The sequence below is a fragment of the Emys orbicularis genome, chromosome 4 (assembly GCF_028017835.1).
Source record: "Emys orbicularis isolate rEmyOrb1 chromosome 4, rEmyOrb1.hap1, whole genome shotgun sequence".
In the NCBI taxonomy this organism is placed as follows: Eukaryota; Metazoa; Chordata; order Testudines; family Emydidae; genus Emys; species Emys orbicularis.
Genome location: NC_088686.1, coordinates 18,859,651 through 18,869,387, shown reverse-complemented (window position 1 = coordinate 18,869,387; position 9,737 = coordinate 18,859,651). Strand labels below are relative to the sequence as shown.

The window sequence follows — 9,737 nt, the reverse complement described above, 5'->3', positions numbered from 1 at the left end:
GTTGCTTCTGGGCCCTTAATCTCCACCTCGGCCTTTGGTAGAGAAACGTCTACTGATGGGAGGGTGATGTCCACCTTTGGTGCTGGAATGTCTGCTTTATGCATTTTGGGCATTTTGAGTGATGGCATTTGTATTTTCCAGCCAGAAGCTTCAGTCCCTACGTCGGGAACATGAGCTTCCACTGCTAACGTCGTGGGTTCCACGCCGTTTACACCCACTTGGCCTTTGACTTTTGGCTTGGGAATGTCAGTCTCCATTTTGGGTAAGCTGATCTCGCCTTCTGGCACATTGCCTTTAGGAAGTGAAACTCCAAACTTTGGCTTTTCAAATTTAGGCATTTGAATTTTCCCTTCCAAACCGTCAGCTTTCCCCTCTGGTCCCTCCACCGCAATTTCAACTGATGGCTCTTTCGCGTCTATCCCTGGACCCTTCAGCTGTATGGAACCTTCTATTTTAGGAATTTTTACTCCAGGGGCTGAGATTTTGACATCTCCGGGAACAGAGTCTGCTTTCAGGTCAGCTTCCTGAAGACTGACATCACACGTGGGAAGTGTGACATCGACTTTGGGTAAAGTAACATCCACGTCTACTTTGGGAGCTTTGAATTCTGGTTTAGAAAATCCCATAGAAGGCATCTTGACTTTTGGCATGTGTATTTTCATCCCTGTTGCCTCTGCTTTCTCTGTCTCAACTTCAATACTGCTTTCCATGTCGGGAACTTTCACTTCAAATCCCCCCTCTTTAATTTCGGCTTGTGATTTGGGAAGGGAAATATCTGCCTCCACCTTTGGCAAACTGACCTGTACCTGGGGACCCTTGACTTTGGGAAGCTTCACACTCGGCAGCTTAACATCAGGCATTTTAATTTTCCCCTTCTCACCATCTTTTCCTGCAGAAGTCCCGATTTCCAGTTCAACACTTGGAGCCTGGATTGCAGGTCCTGACACTGTTATCTCTCCTTCTGCCCTAGCTGATGGCATTGTCACCTGGGGCTCTTTGAGGCTTACTTCAACATCTGCTACTCCACCACTGGTCTCTTTTGTGGTGGACCAGCCAAATGAAGGCATACTGAATTTTGGCATTTTGAACTTACTTTCTTTTCCTTTGGCATCTTTATCTGTGGCTTTTATTTCACCTTCTATCTTTACCGCTTTAGCTGTTGCTTCTGGGCCCTTAATGTCCATCTCGGCCTTTGGTAGAGAAACGTCTACTGATGGGAGGGTGATGTCCACCTTTGGTGCTTGAATGTCTGCTTTAGGCATTTTGGGCATTTTGAGTGATGGCATTTGTATTTTCCAGCCGGAAGCTTCAGTCTCTACGTTGGGAACATCAGCTTCCACTGCTAGCGTCGGGGTTTCCACGCCGATTGCACCCACTTGGCCTTTGACTTTTGGCTTGGGAATGTCAACTTCCATTTTGGGTGAGCTGATCTCGCCTTCTGGCACTTTGCCTTTTGGAAGTGAAACTCCAAACTTTGGCTTTTCAAATTTAGGCATTTGAATTTTCCCTTCCAAACCGGCAGCTTTCCCCTCTGTTCCCTCCACCGCAAGTTCAGCTGATGGCTCTTTCGCTTCAATCCCTGGACCCTTCAATTGAATGGAACCTTCTATTTTGGGAATCTTGACTCCAGGGGCTGAGATTTTGACATCTCCGGGAACAGAGGCTGCCTTGAGGTCAGCTTCCTGAAGACTGACATCACACGTGGGAAGTGTGACATCGACTTTGGGTAAAGTAACATCCACGTCTACTTTGGGAGCTTTGATTTCTGGTTTAGAAAATCCCATAGAAGGCATCTGGACTTTTGGCATGTGTATTTTCATCCCTGTTGCCTCTGCTTTCCCTGTCTCAACTTCAATACTGCTTTCCATGTCAGGAACTTTCACTTCAAATCCCCCCTCTTTAATTCCGGCTTGTGATTTGGGAAGGGAAATATCTGCCTCCACCTTTGGCAGACTGACCTGTACCTGGGGAGCCTTGACTTTGGGAAGCTTCACACTCGGCAGCTTAGCATCAGGCATTTTAATTTTCCCCTTCTCACCATCTTTTCCTGCAGAAGTCCCGATTTCCAGTTCAACACTTGGAGCCTGGATTGCAGGTCCTGACACTGTTATCTCTCCTTCAGCCCTAGGTGGCGGAATAGTCACCTGGGGCTCTTTGAGGCTTGTTTCAACATCTGCTACTCCACCACTGGTCTCTTTTGTGGTGGACCAGCCAAATGAAGGCATACTGAATTTTGGCATTTTGAATTTACTTTCTTTTGCTTTAGCATCTTTATCTGTGGGTTTTATTTCACCTTCTATCTTTACCACTTTAGCTGTTGCTTCTGGGCCCTTAATCTCCACCTCGGCCTTTGGTAGAGAAACGTCTACTGATGGGAGGGTGATGTCCACCTTTGGTGCTGGAATGTCTGCTTTATGCATTTTGGGCATTTTGAGTGATGGCATTTGTATTTTCCAGCCAGAAGCTTCAGTCCCTACGTCGGGAACATGAGCTTCCACTGCTAACGTCGTGGGTTCCACGCCGTTTACACCCACTTGGCCTTTGACTTTTGGCTTGGGAATGTCAGTCTCCATTTTGGGTAAGCTGATCTCGCCTTCTGGCACATTGCCTTTAGGAAGTGAAACTCCAAACTTTGGCTTTTCAAATTTAGGCATTTGAATTTTCCCTTCCAAACCGTCAGCTTTCCCCTCTGGTCCCTCCACCGCAATTTCAACTGATGGCTCTTTCGCGTCTATCCCTGGACCCTTCAGCTGTATGGAACCTTCTATTTTAGGAATTTTTACTCCAGGGGCTGAGATTTTGACATCTCCGGGAACAGAGTCTGCTTTCAGGTCAGCTTCCTGAAGACTGACATCACACGTGGGAAGTGTGACATCGACTTTGGGTAAAGTAACATCCACGTCTACTTTGGGAGCTTTGAATTCTGGTTTAGAAAATCCCATAGAAGGCATCTTGACTTTTGGCATGTGTATTTTCATCCCTGTTGCCTCTGCTTTCTCTGTCTCAACTTCAATACTGCTTTCCATGTCGGGAACTTTCACTTCAAATCCCCCCTCTTTAATTTCGGCTTGTGATTTGGGAAGGGAAATATCTGCCTCCACCTTTGGCAAACTGACCTGTACCTGGGGACCCTTGACTTTGGGAAGCTTCACACTCGGCAGCTTAACATCAGGCATTTTAATTTTCCCCTTCTCACCATCTTTTCCTGCAGAAGTCCCGATTTCCAGTTCAACACTTGGAGCCTGGATTGCAGGTCCTGACACTGTTATCTCTCCTTCTGCCCTAGCTGATGGCATTGTCACCTGGGGCTCTTTGAGGCTTACTTCAACATCTGCTACTCCACCACTGGTCTCTTTTGTGGTGGACCAGCCAAATGAAGGCATACTGAATTTTGGCATTTTGAACTTACTTTCTTTTCCTTTGGCATCTTTATCTGTGGCTTTTATTTCACCTTCTATCTTTACCGCTTTAGCTGTTGCTTCTGGGCCCTTAATGTCCATCTCGGCCTTTGGTAGAGAAACGTCTACTGATGGGAGGGTGATGTCCACCTTTGGTGCTTGAATGTCTGCTTTAGGCATTTTGGGCATTTTGAGTGATGGCATTTGTATTTTCCAGCCGGAAGCTTCAGTCTCTACGTTGGGAACATCAGCTTCCACTGCTAGCGTCGGGGTTTCCACGCCGATTGCACCCACTTGGCCTTTGACTTTTGGCTTGGGAATGTCAACTTCCATTTTGGGTGAGCTGATCTCGCCTTCTGGCACTTTGCCTTTTGGAAGTGAAACTCCAAACTTTGGCTTTTCAAATTTAGGCATTTGAATTTTCCCTTCCAAACCGGCAGCTTTCCCCTCTGTTCCCTCCACCGCAAGTTCAGCTGATGGCTCTTTCGCTTCAATCCCTGGACCCTTCAATTGAATGGAACCTTCTATTTTGGGAATCTTGACTCCAGGGGCTGAGATTTTGACATCTCCGGGAACAGAGGCTGCCTTGAGGTCAGCTTCCTGAAGACTGACATCACACGTGGGAAGTGTGACATCGACTTTGGGTAAAGTAACATCCACGTCTACTTTGGGAGCTTTGATTTCTGGTTTAGAAAATCCCATAGAAGGCATCTGGACTTTTGGCATGTGTATTTTCATCCCTGTTGCCTCTGCTTTCCCTGTCTCAACTTCAATACTGCTTTCCATGTCAGGAACTTTCACTTCAAATCCCCCCTCTTTAATTCCGGCTTGTGATTTGGGAAGGGAAATATCTGCCTCCACCTTTGGCAGACTGACCTGTACCTGGGGAGCCTTGACTTTGGGAAGCTTCACACTCGGCAGCTTAGCATCAGGCATTTTAATTTTCCCCTTCTCACCATCTTTTCCTGCAGAAGTCCCGATTTCCAGTTCAACACTTGGAGCCTGGATTGCAGGTCCTGACACTGTTATCTCTCCTTCTGCCCTAGCTGACGGCATTGTCACCTGGGGCTCTTTTAGGCTTGCTTCAACATCTGCTACTCCACCACTGGTCTCTTTTGAGGTGGACCAGCCAAATGAAGGCATACTGAATTTTGGCATTTTGAACTTACTTTCTTTTCCTTTGGCATCTTTATCTGTGGCTTTTATTTCACCTTCTATCTTTACCACTTTAGCGGTTGCTTCTGGGCCCTTAATGTCCACCTCGGCCTTCCGTAGAGAAACGTCTACTGATGGGAGGGTGATGTCCACCTTTGGTGCTTGAATGTCTGCTTTAGGCAGTTTGGGCATTTTGAGTGATGGCATTTGCATTGTCCAGCCTGAGTCTTCTGTCACAGGATCAATTTGAACTGGTGCTTTTGGGACCTCCATATCAATTTCAAGTCCTTCTATTTTTACTGTTTTCTTGTGTATGTCAGTTTCCACTTTGTGTAATGTGATTTCACTTTCTGGCTGCTTTCCCTTATTGGTGTAAATTCCAAAGTTTTCTTGTAGATCTGATATTTGCATCTGATCCTGCTCATATTCTTTATTTATCTCTTTTTCTTGTTTTGTTTTTCCAGTTTCTTTTGTTGTTTTTATTTCTAGACCCTTTATTTGAACCGAAGTGTGTTCTAGGTGATTCGTCATTTCTTTATTTGTTATCCCTTCTCCAGGATGTTGCAGAGAAATTTTGGTGGGTTTTTGTTCTGATGAACTTTTTTGTTTCTTTTTTCTGGTCCTTGGTAAAGCTTGTGGTATTTGTTTGCTTTGTGTGTCTTTGGGACCAGGTGTTTGTATTTCTGAAGTAGGTTTTGATATTTGTGTTGTTATTGGTGGTATTTGTGATGTTGTAGTAGTAGGTTTAGATATTGCTAACTGGTTTTTTTGTTTTTTAATGTTAATTTCAACTTCAGGGTACTTCTTTGTATAAATTGGTAAACCATTTTCCATGTCTTTTAAGTCTTTTTTGACATTGTCTTGTATGTCACCTGCTTTTGTTTCATATGCAGATGTGCTATATTGTACAGTTAGTATTTCTGGAGTTTCCATGCTGATATCTTCTTTTTGTATTTTATCCTTTTTTGTTGGTGTCAAGGTTTTTATTTCTAATCTCTGCTTCTCTTCTGTTTCTGCTTTTGTTCTATGCATTTTGAATCCAATATTAGGGAACTTCAGTTTCTTTTGGCTTCCTTTTTTCTCTTTAGCACAGAATTCTTCTTGTTGTAACTGTGACTCAGTGTCAGTGCTTGTTGGGGAAATATCTTGTATAGCATGCTCATATGCGTCTGATGTACTATGAGATCTTCTGTGCCCCAAAATCTTTTTATTTTTCATTGACTGGAATTTGGGCCATGACAATCTCTCTTTTCTGGGTCGTTTTGTTCTTCCCACCCTTTGTTTTACAATTTCCTTTTCCTTGTCTTCTTCTGAAATAATCTTTTCTGAAATTTCCAGTGATGTTGCAGGAATTTTTTCAGTAAGCTCTTTTTCCTGAAGAAGAGGTTGTTTTTTGTAAATATTAATATAAAATGTGTATAATATTCATCTTGTTTTGTTTAAAATCAACTACTTTTTGGACATATAAACACACTAAAAATTGAGGGTGCACTACAATCAAAAGTTACATGAAATGAAATTATTATACTAAGTTAATAGATGTATATAGCTACCGAAGTCTAGATTCTATATAAAACATGCTGGCTTGTAGTCAACAGCAACTCCTAAATATATTTTATTCAGAGATTATTCAATTTGCAGTGTGAGAAAGAAGATGCATTTTAATCAGATGGAGACCCATGATTAGATTCTGTTGCGACAGATGTCAGTGACTAAACCAATATTGACTAGAGGTGCTCAAAAGAACAGCCATTTTTCATTGACATTTTGTATGATGAAAAATTCCAACCATGGCTAATACTGACTTCATTTGGAGCAGGCTCAGATCCCTAGGATACCTAATTGAACTCTAAAACATTGTGATTAAAAATATGTTTGTCCTTACTGTTTGATGATTTTATATTTTCTCTATCACTAGTTTATAGTCGAAGAACCAAATCCCCTTTTCACTCTGGACCTGTTCCTTTTCCCATTCAATGTAATGGAAGCTGGGTCAGGCTCTGTCTCCTCCCTTCAAGAAAACTAAACTTCCATCATATTCAATGCAAGTTTAGCTTGATTAAGGACTTAAGTGAAATACTCCCTTGTACACAGGGCTTAATTTGGACTAAAGAGGTGCATAGTTTTTGTGCTGGCTTTCTGCATAGGAGTGGATTTCACCCTGAGTGAGAACTGCAGGTTTTGTCCGAAAGTATCATAAAGGTAGTAAAGTGAAGCATGTGTGTGTTTGCAGGACAAGGGCCTGTATTTCCCCATCTCCAATGTTACTATATAATGTACATTTGTAGTATTTTCCTATTCTTTCTAACATGATACAGAAATAATTTTACCTGACTTATTTTTTCCTTCTTGTGTTGTGCTGTAGAATGTATTTTTTCTAGCTCTTCTTTCCCAGCAAGTTTTCTTTTGAGACTGAATTGTACTTTGTATGGCTCAGAATATTGTAGAATCTTGAGTGCATCTTCATATTTGATATTATCAAAAAATATTGTGGCACTTAATAGCTGATCACCTGCAAACGGTACCAGACATTTTATTTTAAGATATCAGTTTGCTATATCATGCGGTTTTTCAAATCACATTGCTCTTGATGATCATATAAACATGAAGGGTCATAAACATATGATGATTATATAAAGCATATCATGATTTGTTTTAATATGTATGCTTTGGAGTTTTATTTGTTTAAATAGTATTATTTATTGTATTATTGTGTATTCATGCACATAATAGTTCATAAAAGGCTTACTGCATATTGGGCCACATTCTTCATAGATGTAAGTTACTTTTTTCTTCGAAATTTAATGAATTAATTGTATTATATTTCTTTTTTTTTTAATTACTGACTAGTTCTAGTGAAAAGTAGTGTATTCCATGATTTATAGGAAATCCATATTTCATTATTATTTCAGGTACTGATCCTGCAAACTGCTCATGGGAGTAAAGTTAAACATGTGCATTGGTGTTTGCAGGACGGGGACCTATTTTTGCTAGTATCTGAAAATATGGCCAGGTCTACACTACCGCGGTAGTTCGACGGCTGGCAATCGAACTTCCGGGTTCGATTTATCGCGTCTGGTCTGGACGCGATAAATCGATCCCGGAAGCGCTCGCCGTCGACTGCGGTACTCCAGCTCGGCGAGAGGAGTACCGCGGAGTCGACGGGGAGCCTGCCTGCCGCGTGTGGACCGCGTCTGAACCGCGGTAAGTTCGAACTAAGGTATGTCGACTTCAGCTACGTTATTCACGTAGCTGAAGTTGCGTACCTTAGTTCGAATTTGGGGGTTAGTGTAGACCAGGCCTATGAGTGTGTGTGTGTGTACTTATAAACAAACTTTGTGATTTTATTTTTTTTTCAAATTTCTAGATAATAGTGTTTTTAAAAAATCCAGAATATCAGACTGTACCTTCTCTCAAACTGAATATTTTCGAAGCAGGGGATCCCTTGAGCACCTGTTTTACAAATATTCCTTCATTTCCTCCACCAGTCACACTAAAACCGCTAGCACCAGATTCCACTTCTGTTTTCAGGGTCACCTCCATAGACTCCTAGATGCCCAGAAAGATGTCATGTTAAAATTCATTGTTAATTCATACCGACCACTTGAGACTATACTGAAATCTTCCTCTCACACTCAAAATGAGCATCTTCAGAAATACTTACCATATCTCCCTCAAGAAAGATTGCTTAAAAATGGGAACTTATATGTACAATATGGGCAAAGTGCTGAACACCTTGACTCCATTCCAATGGGACTGTGCAAATATTTAAAGTTAAGCACATGCTTAAGTGTTGTATTGGATAGGGGCCAGATTGCTCAGCTCAAGTACTGCTGGGGGAGCAGAAAGACAGAGCCTCAGGGAGGAAGGGCTGGGTCCGCTCTTTAAAGTTCATTTCATTCGCCCCAGTCCCAAGCTGCACAGACGCCGACTTTCCAATGTGCCGGGGGTAGGGTGACCAGACAGCAAATGTGAAAAATCGGGACGGGGGTGGGGGGTAATAGGAGCCTATATAAGAAAAAGACCCAAAAATCGGGACTGTCCCTATAAAATCGGGACATCTGGTCACCCTAGCCGGGGGGTGCTGGATCCCTGGCTCTGCCAGGGCTCCGCCTCCTGCCCCCACTCATCCCTTCCCCCAAGGTCCCACCTCTGCCCCGCCTCTTTCTGCCCTCGTTCCACCCCCACCCCGCTTCTTCCTGCCCCGTTCCACCCCCTCTCCCAAGCGTGCCATGCCCTCGCTCCTTCCCCCCCCCAAGAACCTCCTGCATGCTGTGAAACAGCTGATCGTGGCACGTGAGAGCGTGGAGAGAGAGGGGGAGGTGCTGATCAGCAGGGCCTGCCAACGGGCAGGAGGCGCTGGGTGGGTGGGGAGAGCTGATGGGGCTCCCGGTGGATGCTCAGAACCCACCATTTTTTCCCCATGGGTGCTCCAGCCCCAGAGCACCCACGGAGTCGGTGCCTATGCCAAGCTGGGCCCAGCCCCTGAGGGTCTGTCTTCCTGTTCTCCCACCACCACCCCTTGACAGGAGTTTGGCCTTCTCCACAGGTCTTTGCTGTTGGTGTTTTTACAGAGGTGTGGCATGCAAGATCATATTCTCTCTCTATTCCACCCCATTAAGGCGGGAGTTTTACATTATAACAAAGTTCTTTCCATTGGGAAGGGGAAAATATCAGTGGTGCATACATTCCCATGATGCAGTAATTTCTTGTGATTTACACAGTATACACTATACAAAAGTATACAATAGAAATCTTATTTATTAAGCAGATTGCCAAAACTCATCTGAATCCATTGTTCTTTCTCCTCTATTTACTCTTGCCATATTTGCACTGTCTAATGAAATTTGCTTTCTGTGTAACCATTTAAACTCACCTGTGAATGACTCATTTTTTGTTTGTCTGTAGAATATTTTTCGTTCTCTGTATCTTCTTGTAGCTGGAAAAGCAATTGTAATTATTTAGTGTTCGGCTAAGATAGTATTGTAAAGTTCACACAGAGATTATATGGCCTCTGCCTTGCTCAAAACAGGGCTCTTAGCCTATATTTTGGTGAGAGCTAAAGTTCATAATTCACACTGAAGTCTATTACTGTTTTAAAAACCAGTAGCGGATGTCTCCATTAGCGACTATAATGTTAATTTTCAGCTCAGTGTGTGTGGATTTAACCACATGATAAGAGCT

General features: G+C 43.1%; 1 protein-coding gene across 1 annotated transcript in view; it reads right to left on the bottom strand.

Moving 5' to 3' along the window:
- The window catches only part of LOC135878361 (neuroblast differentiation-associated protein AHNAK-like), a 31,714-nt gene extending 22,270 nt beyond the window's left edge, over positions 1-9,444 (bottom strand). The window contains exons 1-4 of the mRNA XM_065404002.1: positions 9,430-9,444; positions 7,961-8,102; positions 6,884-7,065; positions 2,762-5,927 (exon numbers count right to left, since the gene is read on the bottom strand). Of these exons, the coding sequence (XP_065260074.1) occupies positions 2,762-5,927; positions 6,884-7,065; positions 7,961-8,102; positions 9,430-9,444 (3,505 nt within the window). The remainder of the gene's footprint in view (positions 1-2,761; positions 5,928-6,883; positions 7,066-7,960; positions 8,103-9,429) is intronic.
- Between the last annotated feature and the right edge of the window lie 293 nt (positions 9,445-9,737).